This window comes from Aulostomus chinensis, chromosome 19 (genome assembly GCF_037954235.1).
Source record: "Aulostomus chinensis isolate RoL2024-O1b breed Wild chromosome 19, RoL_Achi_v1.0, whole genome shotgun sequence".
Classification (NCBI taxonomy): Eukaryota; Metazoa; Chordata; class Actinopteri; order Syngnathiformes; family Aulostomidae; genus Aulostomus; species Aulostomus chinensis.
This window is the reverse complement of record NC_141338.1, coordinates 4165443-4181851: the sequence shown is the minus strand read 5'-3', so window position 1 is coordinate 4181851 and position 16409 is coordinate 4165443. Positions and strand designations below refer to the sequence as shown.

Below are 16409 nucleotides of genomic sequence, written 5' to 3'. Positions count from 1 at the left end.
TCAGCGGACAACCCGAATTTAAAGATTCCAATGGACACCAAACAAAACACACAAATGATTCGATTTGTGGCGGCAAGCACTCAAGATTCAGCGATGCGCTTCGTCTCTGATCAATCTTCAGGTTCAGTCAAAACTGGGTGTTCTGTTTCCGCAGGTGTGGAAGTTTCACAGGTGAGTGTTTTTACAGCTTTAATCACACAAATCGACGCTCAGAATGATTTTGGGGTTTTTAATATCGTGGAAACCAACGACTTATCTTCACACAAAAATATTATATGTACAATTGTTTATAGGAAAGCGGTTATAAAGTTACTTAAAAAGAAATCATTTTTAATGACTCGAAAAATAAGGACTTGTCAGCGGTGACATTTCATGATAAAATACTGGAAGGTCCTTCGTCTGTGCGTCCCGCCATCTTCACAACGTGCTCAAGAACTCCTTCACCTGCACAAGAGGCACAACAGGGAGGATATCAGTACTTCCAGTGCGCAACACCACCACCCCGGTGATACTAGCAGCTCCGCTCGTCACTCTTGTGGTTCGGAGTCACACATTCAGCCAAATCAGGCCTGTTTACAGTCAACGTGAAACTGCTACATAAGCACATCTTCACGCCTCATTTCCATCTGCAGCTGACACATATGCGGGCGGGGTCGGCGTGGTCCGGGAGTAGAGCGGCCATCTCGCAACCAGTCGCTGGTTCCACCCTCACTTCCCCCGGTGACCGTGTTTTATAACTTGCAGGACGCCAAGGAGTCCAGTGTTACTCACTTCGAAGAAATGTTTGGATTGTAATCCAAAATATTTTGCATCTCAATTGAAGTCCATTTCAGCTCAGTGAGAGAAACACGCTAAACCAAACGCACGAGAACATGTTCTGGTGAGTGTGATGAGAAGAGAAAGCTAACGGATCCTTCCGCTGCACCACCGTCGCGCAGCACTCGCCGCCATTTTGGACCAAGGCTAGGCTGCGTCCCAGACAACTCGGAAGTTCCCTGTTTAAAAATTCAGACCTCGAAGCATTGCAGATGTGTCCAGGTGCAGATGACCACGGACACGTCAGACTGACGAACTGATTTCCTTGACTTGAGTGGCACATGGATGAGTTCAGTCCAGCTACGTCAGTCCATGTACGCTGTGTATTCCATCGTGTCGTCAGTTTTACGATGTGACCACGTGAGTTGTTTCAATATCGTTGTGGCCAGTATACTTAAAAACAACTTTTAGTTTCCGTTTCCAACATCAACAATGCGGTTCTCTGCGGGCGCCGCCATTCATGTTTGGAACACTGATCCTAAATGAGGTCAAAGGAGAAGAATCTCTTTCTCCGAGTTCCCAAGGAGACACTGAGATTTTGAGTGGCACTGGAGGTTGGAGAAGTTGTAGTTCTGAGTTGTCTGGAACACCACTAGAACTCATTGGGGGGAGGGAGAGGGGAGTGTATGTGGAACTTTGTCGAGGAACCTAATGACGTCACACTTTTTTCTTGGTACTTTTATCTGTTGGCTTTTACTTTATGACATTTACACTGACGTGTATCGGTCCAAAAATGGCAGCAGCAGCAGCAGCAGCCTCCCCCCGAGCTTTTCTACGCTTCACCCTCAAAGAGGACAAACACAGGGGAGGACGGACACTGAGGACAAACACAGGGGGGGACACTGAGGACAGTTGGATCAATGCAAAATGACAATCAAAGTTAACCAGCTGCTCCAGCGTCACATTACACCACCCCCTCCAGCGTGGAGCAGAGCGCTGCGGCGTCCCGCAGGCGACGTCTAACTAGAGACCTGACAACACTTCAGGATGAATCCGACGGGAACATCTGGATGAGACTAAACCCGCAGCTTCGCGGGACTCGACCCATACTCACCTTCTCAATCATGTCAGCCATTTTGGTTTTATTCCCTTTAAAGTCTTCGTTCACATCTATCGTCAGCACCGGCACGTCATTCAGGTACTCGTACTCCATTCTGTGGGTCAGAGGTGATGACGTTTATCCTGACCGCCTCCCCAGATTATTCACCTCAGGAGACTCCACACAACACACACACACAATGACCTCAACACACCAGCCACTTCCCACTTCATCTGAGTGACATTAATGAGGCAGATGCAGATCACATGCACGAAACTGTTCCCTTCCCTAACCCCCCCCCCCCCCCGAATGGGGGCTTTTCTCAAGCAGCTACATTGACTCCGACAGTTAGCGTGTGACCTTTTTTTCCTGTCGTGACACAAACGGATCTCGTGCCCTCACAGACACGTTTCTCGGCTCACTTCATGGTCTTGTGCTGCAGCCAGCTCTCGTGCTTAAAGTGGAGCTTCTCCAAATACTCCAGCGGGATGTCTTGTTCCTCCTCTCGGCCTCTCAGGTGCAACCGCTCTAAACACCGCTACACACAAACAAAAAAGGGAGGACACGGCTGCCTTAACACGCCAAGTTACAGAGCTCTGGGCTGGAACAAGTATGCGGCAGCAGAAACTGGCCGGACGAACCTCTGGTGAAGCTCGGAGGTAGATGATACCGTCCAGGTGGATGTGCTGGCCGAACTGGCTGTGCAGCCAGCCGTGCCAGTCCTGGTAGACCGACCACTCCGTCTCATTGAGGCACTCACTCTCGTAGAGATTAGCGGCAAAGATATACCTGGAACACAGGACGGGCCTGGATGAGCTCAGCACGTCCTCAATGCGAGCCGCACGTTCAGAACTTGGGACTGAGGGCCCTGATTCACAGTGAGCTGAGGAAGTATCTGGTGGTAGTTTAGATGTTAAGAACTTCCTGTTTTATCACAATAAAACTGAAGCTTTAAGGTTGTTTAAAAAAAAACAAAAAAACAGAGCCACTGTTTGCCGTTTCACTTCCCTCAACACTCAAATAGTCTGACAAGCAAGTACATGTGCTTATCAGTACATGAACAGGAAAAAGATGGACTCTGTCCTCTTTGCACTGCTCATTAGAATGTTTGTTCCACTTACGTGTCTTAGTTTTCATATTTGATCAAGTCACATTTACCTTTGGGTTTTTTTTAAAAAAAAAAAGGCAATTCATGACTTGAACATCCTTTTTTTATTTCCAATTTCAAGTGCAAATAAATTAAACTCAATAATAAAACACATTTTAACGGAGACGGGGTGGGGGTCCATCTTCCAAATATTCTAGTCACAGTTTTTGGATGAAAAATAAACAGAATCTCGAACGAGCTGGACATTTTTTGCTTTATAAATTAAAGTAATCCCCAAAGTTGTTGATTCTTTTTTTCAACCTTAGGTCCTGTGGGAACGTTTACTCGATCAAGCGTTTGGTAAAAACTGACTTTGCTCCTCATGGTGAATTCAGTTGTAACTCAGATGAAACACATTCCTCTGCAGTGAGTAGTAGGTGCAGAGCCATTTTCCTTCCTTGGTACCTGTCACTGTAGATGGAACGCTCAAAGAACTGCACCGGGTTCTCCGCCTCTTGCAGCTTCCCGTTTGCTGAGCGGATCTGGGAGCGGACCCTGCTGATGCAGGCGTAGCTCTGGAACGTGTACGCCCACCTCTCCGGTTTCTCATACATCAGCTGCAGCACATTCCCGCCACTCCTCTGAGACGTGGTCAGTTCCTGGGGGGCCAGATTCACAGCTGGAGTTAAACTGAATTCCCCTCCCACCACACCGCCTGTCGCAGAGACCAGCTGAGCCATCCACCTCACAGCCTGTTGTTTATTTCTATTTTTAATTAAAACTGATGCAGGTTTTTATCATCTACATTCTCACAATTAACAAGATATATTTTAAGTGACTCATTTTTACAAGTTTACAAATTATGTTTTGTAAATGCTGCAAAAAAAAAATTGTCTTTTTTTAACATTTTTAAATAACCTGTGCACATTTATGCTGGTGATACATTTTTATTTAAATATAAAATGAGAATAAATAGGCTTAAATGGGTTTACATGAGTGAATCGGACCAATGTCATCTTCCAGGATCTATAAATATCAGCAACAGAAAAACCCTCATCACGTGTCATATATTTTTTAGGACACTTGTCAACAGTTTTAGCATTCAAGACCAAACTGTCCAACGACCAGCAGGGGGCGCATGACCACACGTCTGCAGTTACATGGTGCATTGTTGAGGGGTGATGAGCACTGACATGAGCCATGAACAGCTGTACATACTGACAGTGCTGCTATGCTAACATTTAAAATATACTGTACGGTGTGTACTATATACACTGCTTAACTGCTAAGTATACGGTACTCAATCACTGAGCAGAAAATACTAATACATCCCATGATTTGACATCCTCACACCCTTCATTTGCCTGACATCTCTTTACAATGTAAAGCTAAAATATTCTAAGTATTCTGTATATGTGTTGAAGGTTCAGATGTGTGTGTGCGTACTGACGATGGCATGTTCTTCGTGGGACCATCTGCTCATGTGGGTGTGTTCTGCTGGTTCCAACATTGACCAGGTGGCAGCTGCACTCTAATTCCAGCTGAGGACGCTCCATCGCACCACCCTAACCCCGAGGATCACGTTCCTCTCAGGGCGGTGAAATCCATCCTATCTGCCCCTGATTGGATGGTGACTGGATGGTCGATGGAAAAGCCATCATTACAAGATGTGTGTGTGTGTGTAAGATTTGTAGTTGTAGAAATGCAGTAATACCTCAAAGTCACTGCCGTTTGTTTGGACATTGCACCACCTAGCGATGGGTTCTGGTACTACCTCCCAGTCCGAGTTCTCCTTCTCTAAAAAGCGCACAAAAGTGCTCTTCCCTGCCGCTGAAAACAAATCATGCAAGAAAACCTTTTTCACCAAATATCCCGACAAACTTAGATGGTGCGCATGTATATTAGCTTAAGGTTACGAACTGGCGAGAATAGCAGTCGCTACGCATTGATACATACAAGATAGCAAGGCGGTAAAAAAAATAAAATATAGCCGGATAGAGTTACCTGAAGCCTCCCATAACTACACCTTAACCGCCTCCGGAAACACAATTAAAAGTTTGCGCCATATATGTGAAATTACTGGTCGATAACGGGTGCTGCACTCACCAATGTTCCCTTCGATTGAAATGCGCATCATTCTTTTCTCCATTGAGTCGTTCGCTGGATCCGGGCACGGCCTCTTCGGAGTCGCAGACATTTTTTGTTTTGTTTTTTGGAAGCAAATAAAAACCTCTTGTGAAATTGCGATGCGGGGAATGAGCTGTGGCAGTGCCCTCCAAACCTTCTTGTTGTTTGAGCTTTGGCGGCAGAAGACCTCAGGAAGTGGCGGTTTACATCAGAGATGCTCTGGAGGGGAAGATTGCGACCTTCAGGTCAAAACGCTTTACGGCATTAAGGTTTTCTAGCTGAGACCCTCGTTTTATGATCCTTACTGTATCCATGTGATAATCTCTAACATATCTATAGATTACCAACTCTGACACTTCCTAACAAAAGAAGGTAACAAAAGAAAATGATAATTTCCAAGGAAGTAGGAGCTGTTGCGACTGACGTAACGCATTTACGGGGGGGGAAGCTTCTTGGACGGTAACGGTATCATCAGTTCCTTAGAGCTCAGTCACACCACTTAAACTGAACTCCAGCTGAATGGATTCACTAAAGGTTATTATTCCAAAGATTATGAAACTTGGGAGAGCGCAAGCACGATTTACCCAAGGATATTCAATATCAAAGCGTCACGTGAACGCAGCGTCGTGACCCAAGCGGAAGTAACATGGCCATCTATTTTTACAGTATCTCTGAATTGCGCAGCTGCGTCACCATCCCGGAAGTAGCAGCTGCTCCCAACGTCCCTGAGGTCTCGCAAGTGTTATCCTGTTTTTGTTTTTTTTTAATTATCCTGAATTTGTTATAAACAATAAAGACGTGGAACATTCAAAGAGTCAACACCACCTTTATTTGCCTCGTAAACAGCAGAAATCAATTCAGTAGCATTGAAAACCCCCTACCAAGCCATTATTTACAAACATTTCCTCAATTATTACAGTCAAGGAGAAAAATAACTAGGCAACAGGCTATGTTGTGGGCATTTCATTAGGATGAGATGCTTTCAGGATGACCGACTTTCTATTACATTTTCAGATATATGGTGAGCAGTAACATTCATAACAGTTAGCTAAGTGGGGGGGGGGGGGGCACTGGACAATTAAAGCAAACAAACACAACTTTAATATCCAAATTGGGGGACAGGACGGGAAAGCTGCCTCTAAAAAGCTTCAAAGCATTCTTTTAACCAACTCCATGCTCGCTGAAAATGATCTTTAAGACAGTGTGACAGGCGCCCAGTTACACCTGCACACGTTTCAGATATCTAAAATGATTCCGTGACTTTTTGAAGTAAACCTAAAAGAGAAGCCATTCCATTACCATAAACTGGAATTTATGCAACACACAAGTAAAAATTAATAGTATAAAGTGTGAACGAGCCAGCTGGAAAGCCTTTTTTTTTTTTTTTTAAGTGTGTCAAATTGTTGCATAGTAAATTACACTTTGAGTTGAGGGAAGGGACATGCATCTGCTGTTTGACGCACAGCAACAAACATCTCGGACCATGAAAAGAAAGCCTATGAACTCTCAATTGTGCCCTATAGCCGATCTAAGCAATTCAACATTCTTTTTTGGGGGGGGGGGTATCGGGGGAGGAAAGAAACTATGATCAGTCACATGATGATACAGCTTCTCACAGCACAGTCTATGCAAAATACACATTCAGGCAAGAGAGGTCAGGAAAATTGTTCAAAGTGCTTAATGGCTAGTGAGATAGGAGGTGAAGCATCACGCGATTCTGAATGCTTTTAACAGTCGATGTTGTGACTTTGAACACAGGTCCGCTATTTCTCAACCTTTATGTACAATTTTAAGTGGTAAAAAGACCCCTCCCCCCCTTTTTTGCTTTAAATTAATGAGGTAAATGTTGAAAGCACAATGACGGCATGGCTTTAGAACGACGACACCATCGGGGTTTAGATCTGCGCGACTTGCTATTTGTTATTTCTGTAATTACTTTCCTCATTTGCGTGGTGTTGCTGTGGTCCCTGGGAAGACAAGCTAGTTGCCGGTGTCACCTCATCTGGATCTTCGCCATAAACAAAGCAGCTTGCCAGCAGTCGTGCTTGCTTTTGTTTGGTGTAACACCGACTTTGAAAGTAGCAACACGCTTTTAGATGGATGCTAGGAAGTGCAGCTGCCGCAGAGACAGAAAGTAATCGGATCCGTTTCATGAAAAATAAAGCAAAAGACTGAAATAATGGTTGAATATCAATCTTGTACCCACAATGTTCTTCCAGTAAGCTAGACTAGTTCTCCACAAGGCTTATTTTTTCTATGCAACTAAATCTCCACAGGCAGCGAGTTGCTGCATGCGTTAATATTCGTTTCAGGAAAGAACTTCCATGGTGGAACCAAATGTAGATGTCTGTTGGGTCGTCTTTTGTTTCCTAGCAGTCGCTATTACTGCCACTCGACGCATTCAGGAAAATACCATAAATATGAGTCTGCTTACAGGGTCATTATTTTATAGCCATCACATCATCATGAATGGAACATTTACTTCACAACAACAAGCAAAAATGTTGTCTACTGCCGATTTTAAGTTTCCTAAAAATGTGTCTCTACTTGAAGTGGTAGGGGGAAGCTAGTACACAAAAACATGTCCCCAGAATAGGCTAAAAGTTGAGCTAATTTTTAGTCCCAGCTACATGACGAGTATCTATTCTTAAAACATTCATTCATCAGAACCTGCACAGAACACTTGGTAAGGGATTCCTAACCAAAGGATGATGTTGGAGAGCAGTAGGGAACTTAAAACCGCAGGAACGGAAAGGGAGATGTGGAGGAGTTTTAATTTGTCATGTCAATGGTATATGGCCTTTATCTTCATACAGTACTCACTGTTGATACAGGGCAATTTTGAGCCATGCTAGGCACTTAGGATTCTGATGTACTGACGAATGGGGGCAAGTACTAAAGAATAGAGTGCTGCAGGGAAAAGGAACTCCAGCACGCCGACCCAGAAGTTAGCATCGCCACGGGTTCTCTCAACAAACAGCTCGTGGGGGTCTTTTTCCCATTGGAGTTATAACTGTTGCAGAAAATGAGCTCCGTGGCAAACAAGTATTCATGAGACTTGCATGTTTTGTTTAGCAGGATCATAATGAACACCACTTTTATGATTCGGAAGCATAAATGCAACTGTGAGAAGTACAAAGCTAACATTGGGCAATGAATGAGCTACGCCGTGGCTTCACACTTGCTGCTCCTGCGTGGTTATGTTTGTTGTCTTGCGTAGACTTAACGACCACTATTTTATGGCACATAAATGCTTTGAAATTCATGAGTGTGGTATTTACTGACATGAATCCTTTCCTACAACAAAATGCTCAGATATATGAAGCTCATGTGAACCACAGATGTTATTTCTGACATTTAATCGAGAGTAAATCTCATCGAATGCGAGAGGAGAGCAACCAGCTGGTCCGATAAGGCTGACTGACTTCTGGGTTCTAGGGCTCATTCCCGCACAACTCTAGAGTAGCAAACTGTTACCCAGCTCCTTCTAAAGCAGATAAATGAATATTGTAACAAGCTACTGGCGTTGGATTTCCTTAAAATTGAGTTTTAACACCAACAAACCTCCTGATACCAAAAACATTGCTAAAACACTGCAGGCAGATTGGTATTCTGGTCGTCTTGTTTAATCCAAGTGGAAAGTAGGATAATCTGTGTAGACTTCTATAGTTATTTATCATGTTTCTACTGAGCTAAATGTAAGCCACGACTGAACACTGGGGGTCTTTCCATACAGATAAAACCATTTTCTCTGACGTGTTAATCTGTAGTTTGTTCAATTAAGTGTAATCCCTGATAGCATTAGTCCTGGTGCCTTAAACCTATCATGACCCTTCCATGGTCCTGGCCTTATTAAAAACATTTCCCCAAATGGAAATATAGTATATACTGCATACATACAGCCAGGGTGGGGTGGGTGTCTGTGCAAAACTAGAAGACCATTAAAATATGAAGTACATTGCTGTTTATCTGTCCTTAGTCGTCAGTTTTTCAATCAGCTCCTGTAGTGGGACCAGCTCTTTCCTGTCGATGAGGTTGAACTCCTGAAAGGAAAGAGACGAGGAACAAATCATGTCAGGCGGTGTTTTTACACGGTACATCTATCACTGTGAAATATGTTTGATGTCCATCCTCCCCAGATCCAGACAGGATAGATCATCGTCTCTCCTGGGTAGTGCAATAGAGAGCTGAGACCCACAAAGACCATCTGACTGTTACTTAGCTTCATGCAATGAATGATAGTGGTTGGGAAGTGTTAGCATACTTCTCTGGAAAGCTGGGAAATGGATAAGGTTCAGGGTCTTGGTTTAATGAGCCGTGATCCTCAGCTGGCTGTGGTTAGTGGCAGCAGTCCCTCTTGTAGTCTTCAACCAACATTTGGTTTTGGCCGAAGTTACAAAGGAGGTTTTGAGCATCAAAGATCACTTGACAACAGCATGGTAACACTTCCCATCCACTATCATTCATAGTGCTAAGCTAGCTAGCAATCAGCTGGTCTCTGGGCGAGAGAGGGGTGTCCAGCTTCTTGTCTGGCTCTGGGGAGGATACAAACACATTTCCCAAAATGTTGGTGTGTTCCTTTGACTTCACACCTATGCCTTTTCACTGGTTCTTCACCTGAACAAAAAAGATGAAGTGTTTGAACGATGTGTTAAGGTGCGCCTCCTCTTGCAGCTGCATGACCGAGTCAAAGTGCTGGTGGTAGATGTGGGCGTAGACTCTGAACAGGCGCTTCAGAATGGTCTTCGCCACTGACATAAAGTTTCTCTTAAAGGGGACACCTGAGGCACAAAAGCAGAGAGATCATCATAAAATGGAGTCACAAGCTAAAAAATGATGAAAATAGGATCTATTCCAGCTACATGAATCATTTCACTGCGTTTATGTGGTTATTTCAGCCATAACTTAGATATTAAATATGCCTTGGGACATGTAAAATCACTTGTCCTTTAAAAAAAAAAAAAAAAAACCTCTTTATTTGTCCGATAAGCTCAGAGTGATGAAAGATGTAGCGTCATGTTCCTTCCAGGCAGGCCACAGCACGATGCAAGAGAAGTGCTAACAATCATGACTAAAACACAGAACCTCCTCATGGCAATGATGTGTCAAGTGTTCAAGTTAGGAAATCATATTGTTTCAACACTCACACATGTTGAGCAGCTCCCCCATGATTCCTCAGCAGCACGGGCCTGCATCCACCATGGCGTTTTTCCCTGCAGCTGGTGTGTCTTTTAAATTGTTTTCAATGAGAGCACCACAATTTTATGCTATACCACAAATGCCAGCGGCATGACGAGGCACTGAGTGTTAGGAGTAATAATCCAGTCGCTAAAGAGTTTGAGAATGTTCAACTTTGGGTGAGAGCCAGTGCTCGTCCAATCACAGGAGGGGATAAATGCCACAAAGACAAAATACATCCTTCATTTAAAGTGCTGACAACAGCACACAACTGTACTCAGCAAGATGATCTCATAAAACAGCAGGTCTGGTCACATTCTGCATCATAGCATCCAAACGTTGCACCTCTGTAAGAAAACGCTTTGGTGGACACAGGCCCCAAGGTGCTTTCGTGAAAAGTAAGAGAGCAGAAGTGGATCTTAGTCAATGCTGCCACCTCCGACTGGACGTGCAAGTGACACATCTTGGAAATAATGAACGTGTATTCTTGTACTGAACAGGATTATTTCAGGAATTGTTATCATGTTGGGTCGGAAGATGGCATGATAAAAGTTTATGATAAAAGCTCTATTGATGATGAACAATTCTATGATTTATCATTTTATTTTTTACAGTTTCATTCTTCGGCTCCTTCCTCAGAGATGTACTTCGCAACAGATCAACTATTTATTTGAGCTGGCTGCCATTCAGCTCTACTGGGGCTCCACCCAGGAGGGCACAAGCCTCAGCTGGTTTGAAAGTCTTTTCAGCGGCCCTGCCCAGTACATCTAAAAATATTTGTAAATCCAGATGAGTGCTGGGAGGGAAAGCCAACATTAAGTGTTTTCGTAAGAAGTTGGGCCACCAGGGTGACTTCAAATACACCTTGGCATAGATGCTACAAGTCTCTGGAGGGAGGAACACCACTCCTCCAAAAACTCAAGTCAAAATCTACCATAGGTGTTAATGTGGAATGGCCGCAAAGGTCACAGCATTTGAGGCAGCATCATTCTCAAAACACTGCACCCTGCACCCTGAATAGAGATGTTAGCATTCACTCTGTTTTACACGCTGAAATTTGGCTCTTCCACAGGGAAGCCGGACAGCAGGCCCTGTGTTGGCAGGCGACACAACAGACCGCCTTCTCTGGGTGCTCAAACATCGCACCTTCAATAGAACTTATTTTTCCACATTATTCCAGGCAAACCTGCATGATAGCTGGAGGTATAAATTAGTCTACATGCATGAAAATGCTAACCCGACACGACTGATAACATTGCTGCCTCACTGTAGTGAGAACATGCAGTGATATTTTGGATGACAGAAATTCACAGGAAGCAGAAAACGCTTCATGAGATTGCTTGTTAGTATGAGCCCTTGGGCAGCGCCTTTATTCTAACAATAGACAAGCACACACTGAATCACTGGATGTTCAGCTGGTGCATGAAAGTCGCTCCTCTTCAGAGCTGAGCACCAGCCAGAACATTTTTAGGAAAGCATACCGATCTTTGAAGGGAACAGCGTCTCATCATCAAGCTGGTCTTGCACCCAGGTCATGAGGTAATCGATGTACTTGGGAGCGGAGCACTTGATGGGCTTCTTGATGTTGGTTCCATCTGCCCAGTGATACTCATACCTACAGAAAATATCAATGGCAAGTATTCTGTTCAGGAGCGATTTAGAGTCAGCTTCTTTCTCCTGTCTATCATGCTGAACCTTGTTAGAACAGGAAGTTGGGGAGGTTCATAACAACAGCAGTAACTTTATCAATGACGTTCTTACTTAGGACCAGCAGACATGACTGGGCAGCTTTCCTCTGTGCAAAAGTCAGTGATGGTTCCATACAGCATGTTGATCTGGTTGAAGAAATCCACAGCTGGGGGAAACGATACACAAAAATAGAGATGTGAAACAGTAAACAGGCGGGCAGCGAGAGTTCCTTCAAAACCAAAACGAATCACTGCAAACAAGTAATGATGTTTCATGATGCATCGACACTCTGGTGAAGACTCGGTCTGCTTTAAACACTAAAATGCTTGTTTAGGTTGTGGTTTACATTTTGGACTCAAATAAGCACTGACATTTATCTCACATTTTCTGCTGACATGGTAACAGACTAAAACAGGAACAGCGTGGATGAGGAAATGGCATTGACTCTTGTGGACACTGCTGATTTAAAGGGACAAGCCAGTTTGTTAGCGAGACGGATTTTTTTTTAAATTTTGTTTGACGTCAGAAACCTAGTTTCCTCTTGATTCATCGACCACAAGAAACAGCAACTATTTTGTTAATGCCTTCAGTCTTTTATCAAACCAAAATGTCAAACGTTTGCTGGTTGTCCTGATGTGGTCTAGACTGTTGGAAAATTATCACTACATTCATATACTGAAAATAAACGTTTTCAAAAAGTTTTTTCGGCTGCACTGCCCAACACTACTCAGTGATAATGTGTATTTTTTTTTACCTTTTTTAATGTCTCTGTTTTATTGCCATTGGTCAAGTAAAACTAGGCTTCCTGAATGACACACTCATTGTGTTGCAGACTAAATAAAACCTGATCTGTAGTTTCTTTTATGTTCTCAGCTGGCCAACATCCATGACCCCGGAAAAGACAGGTGCCAAAGTCCCTAATCTCCAGGACAGATTTTCCGCGGGCTTGACAGGGAGCAGCATGCAAAGACGCAGCAACTGTACATGCTCAGAAATACACTGTCAGTATCGGTCCGTTGAAATAAAGTGAAAATAACTTTCAATTCTGGCCAGGGACATTCGTTGCATGTCATAATTTCTTTCATGTATACCCCCTGAAAAAGTAGCAGCTTCTTATCGGGCGGTATAGCAAGGAAAGTCATAAATATACTCGGTGGAGGAAGTTACACTCAAATTAGTTCAACTTGATTCTAACTTCCTTTTGCCGTACTAACCAGCAACCATCCATCTGTCTCCTTTCTGCAGTGAAGTCGACAAAGATGCAATCTTGTGCAAATAAACACGGGATGTCTGTCATGTAATGAGGGATGTGCTACTCATACTTGGTATCGGTCAGACACTGGCTCAAATCACTGTAAACATATATAAATAAAATACAATCATTCACCCAAATTCCCGCGTTAATGCTCAAGTAAACTCTGAGCAACACGTTCAGAGAGGAGTCCAGCTAACAAAGGCAGGCAGCACAGTGTCTAGGACAAGAAATGAGACAAGTTGTGCGTACGTCTCTCTTTATCGAGGCAGTGAATATTGTGGAATATTTGCTTCACACGTACGAGTTTTAGAATACAGGTGAAGCAAAGTGCAACCATACAAAATCACTGTTCACTGCTTTGTCATCATATATACATACACACATATATATACATATATTTAATTTTCAGAAATGGATTAAAAATACATCAAAACATTACAAAGAAGACAAAACAATACCTCAGTCAAATGCAATGAACCTAAAGAGGCTCACGAGTTAATAAAGCATTAAATGTTAATCAGAGCCACAGGAGTGTAAGCAAAACTGGACAAAATCAATATTCAAATCCAAACGTACAGAACCACTGAACAGTTGCGCCACTACCAGATCTCTAATGAGAGAAAATGAGGCTTCCATTGAGATGCTATTACTCTCAGTTTAGAGGAAAGTAAACGGGACTCTCACAGCACAGACAAACAAGTCTATTTAATATTCACAGTGTTTTTTCTCCAGCGTGAATGCACATGGTCTTTAGAGGGCATGCCAAGATCTTACAGCCTGATAGTTCACTTTAACCGACTCTTGAAGTGGATTCATTGGAACGTCAGGGCCAGGACTACAGAGAAGCATGCACATAGAAAGACTAAGAAAAGATGGGCAGATATCAAAATTAAAAAGGCATACAAAGTCACCGGGAAGCTGAACCAAAAGAGGCGTATCAAAGGAAAGGGGGAAGGAGGTAAACGTGGTGCTTACTGTTGACTGCGACCCACTCATTCAAGTCTTCACCCTCGGGTAACATGACCGCCATGCGCAAGTTTCCACTTCCCAGAGTAGCCTCAGCATGTTTCAACAGCTCGTACTGATGAGAACCCTCCGGGATGTTCTTCTTGGGCTTGAAAGTCTTGGATGAACGATTTCCACTGTGAGTCACATTCCACAAAGAAGACAAGCAGTGTGATAAATAAGGAGGTACTCGGTTATGATGACAAATCATGAGTTCATGCCCCCCCCCCCCCACCCCAGTTGAGGGCCCTCTGCAAACAGTAAGTCAAACTCACAGAAGAAGAAAAAAATGCTGACAAGAGCTCTAGTTGACCTGACGGTTTGGCAAAAACAGAATGGGCAGCGAGAACAGAGTGTCTCTCTGTTTATATCGTGTAATGAGGCCATTTGAAGAGGCCCAGCATTCACTTTCTCTCACAGCCCCATTAAACAAGAATTTAGGGGAGTCACAACAATGTGGTGGGTTACAGTGCACACTAAAATATTTATTTTAATTATGCTTCATCCGGGACACTGAATGTGCTTAATCCCACATATCTTAGGCGATGCTGCAACATTTGGTAAAGGAGGCAAGTTGATTTAAAGGTTCAAATTTGTGCCAAGGTGCAATTTTCATTTTAGCTTCGTATTTAACAACCCTCGATAATGAACTTGAGCCGGTCCTGCATCTAATAAGTTGTTAATGTTAACGCACAATTCCTGGAGAATTGTATGCAAAACAAAAGAATGGCCATCTAAATCAAATCAGCATCCATGTTTCAAGAGCATCCATTTGGGGGATACATCGCATTGATTCAATCAAGCATCCTGATCCTTTCTTGCTTGTGTTGTACATCGCTTTGGACAAAAGCGTCTGCTAAATGTAATTGTAGAATTGTAGAATTGTAGGAGGTAAAATATTAGCTTTCCTCCATCTGAGAGATGCTTTACATCAGTAACCATTATTTTTTCGAGCCTGTTGCATGGAAATGCAATCGGTTTAAATGGATTCAACCCCAAACTGACTTTCTGACAAGTTCTGCAAACTGGATTTGAGCACAACGTGTTGTCGGGGTTGCGTGCTGGCTTATTAATTAAGGTTTCTCTATTTCTAATTACCTAAAAAACACACACACACACACAAAACCTCACCAGAGGGCGCATTCAGGATATATCCTCCGCCCTTTCATGTCGTCCACACACAGGGCTTTTTCCATGTACCAAACCAGATAGTTTTCCAGACACAGATTATTGTGATACAATTATAAAACACGGCGTCATTTAAGAAGCTTTAAAGTCGAACCACGCGAACCAGACGAGCTCGTGACAACAAAAGTGGCTCGACCAGCAACTATCCGGGCCAGACTGCGAACGCTTCCCCGATAAGAGTGAGAAGGGTGGTACAATCATGCAACGGGACATACGAAATACTCTGATGGTGTCGTTAACGTACAGCGAGAACATTTACATTTTTAAAAATTAGAGGAATAATACGAATTATCGTTAAAGTTATACCCGGAGGTTAACCTTACTTCAGGAAATAGTCTAAGCCCGCACTGTGCTATCGCTAGCCACAGCTAACCCGGGAGACATATCTTCAAAGCAGAATTTAGCGGCAATTATTTAAAAAAAAAAAAAGTAAAAATATATCCAACATAAAAGTTGCCTTAACTTACAACAGAAAGCTCATGTTTTCCTCAGACAGCAGACAACGATTCTCTTGGCAAATAAAGACGAGCAGAGTGGAGGCGTATCAGAAGGATTGTTGGACAAAGTCTCACCGGTCCAAGGTACTCTCGGTTTTCTTTTGGCAGTCCTCGTTCTACAAAACCACTATAACGGCCAGCAGAAAATAAATACACCAAAGTATGAGATTAAATAAGGTAATTTGAAGCGGAGCCACTAGCGGCTGCACTGTACGCTGAGAGGCAGCAGCGCAGTGAATGTAATGCTAACTTCTTCATCTGACGTTCAGGACGGACTACACGCACGTCACTCGTGTGCTGCCACCTGGCGGACAACACTATAAATACAACCTAGAGAAGAAAAAAAAATACAGTGTTGAACAGAATAAAGAACTGTTCGGTGACCTTCAGGGCAGATCTGAGCACCGAAGTTTCAGCCGCATCTGCTTTTAAAGTATGACAGGTCGAGAGTAAAAAAAAAACACAACTTTTGTTGATTTACAAGCTGTTGTCTTGAATAAACACTGTGTAGGAACTGACTGATTTACC

General features: G+C 43.3%; 2 protein-coding genes across 4 annotated transcripts; both read right to left on the bottom strand.

Moving 5' to 3' along the window:
* Positions 1-213: 213 nt before the first annotated feature.
* dck (deoxycytidine kinase) lies at positions 214-5478 on the bottom strand. Of its 2 annotated transcripts, XM_086186811.1 has the most exons (7): positions 5049-5478; positions 4657-4772; positions 3408-3601; positions 2497-2644; positions 2278-2393; positions 1871-1970; positions 214-444 (listed from the first exon to the last, which is right to left on the bottom strand). In XM_086186811.1, exons 1-7 carry the CDS (start codon positions 5137-5139, stop codon positions 418-420), a joined length of 792 nt encoding a protein of 263 aa, XP_086042937.1. In that variant the 5' UTR covers positions 5140-5478; the 3' UTR covers positions 214-417. The 2 variants fall into 2 exon arrangements, with proteins under 2 accessions (XP_086042937.1, XP_086042938.1); XM_086186812.1 differs by lacking the exons at positions 4657-4772; positions 5049-5478 and adding an exon at positions 4393-4572.
* A 397-nt stretch (positions 5479-5875) lies between these two features.
* Positions 5876-16133, bottom strand: LOC147243713 (MOB kinase activator 1B). 2 transcript variants are annotated; one of them, XM_086188061.1, is made up of 6 exons: positions 15852-16133; positions 14167-14333; positions 12009-12102; positions 11729-11862; positions 9687-9850; positions 5876-9112 (listed from the first exon to the last, which is right to left on the bottom strand). In XM_086188061.1, exons 1-6 carry the CDS (start codon positions 15863-15865, stop codon positions 9035-9037), a joined length of 651 nt encoding a protein of 216 aa, XP_086044187.1. In that variant the 5' UTR covers positions 15866-16133; the 3' UTR covers positions 5876-9034. The 2 variants fall into 2 exon arrangements, with proteins under 2 accessions (XP_086044187.1, XP_086044188.1); XM_086188062.1 differs by having other exon boundaries at positions 15957-16133.
* Between the last annotated feature and the right edge of the window lie 276 nt (positions 16134-16409).

Excerpts from the sequence above, each read along its gene's own strand:
- dck (XM_086186811.1), bottom strand. The coding sequence starts at position 5,139 with ATGTCTGCGACTCCGAAGAGGCCGTGCCCGGATCCAGCGAACGACTCA. Across the intron at positions 2,394-2,496 it reads ACCTCCGAGCTTCACCAGAG|CGGTGTTTAGAGCGGTTGCA; the intron begins GTTCGTCCGGCC and ends GTTTGTGTGTAG. Across the intron at positions 1,971-2,277 it reads CTGCAGCACAAGACCATGAA|AATGGAGTACGAGTACCTGA; the intron begins GTGAGCCGAGAA and ends TCTGACCCACAG.
- LOC147243713 (XM_086188061.1), bottom strand. Across the intron at positions 12,103-14,166 it reads TGAGTGGGTCGCAGTCAACA|CTGTGGATTTCTTCAACCAG; the intron begins GTAAGCACCACG and ends CGTTTCCCCCAG. Across the intron at positions 9,113-9,686 it reads ACTTCATCTTTTTTGTTCAG|GAGTTCAACCTCATCGACAG; the intron begins GTGAAGAACCAG and ends CTTTCCTTTCAG.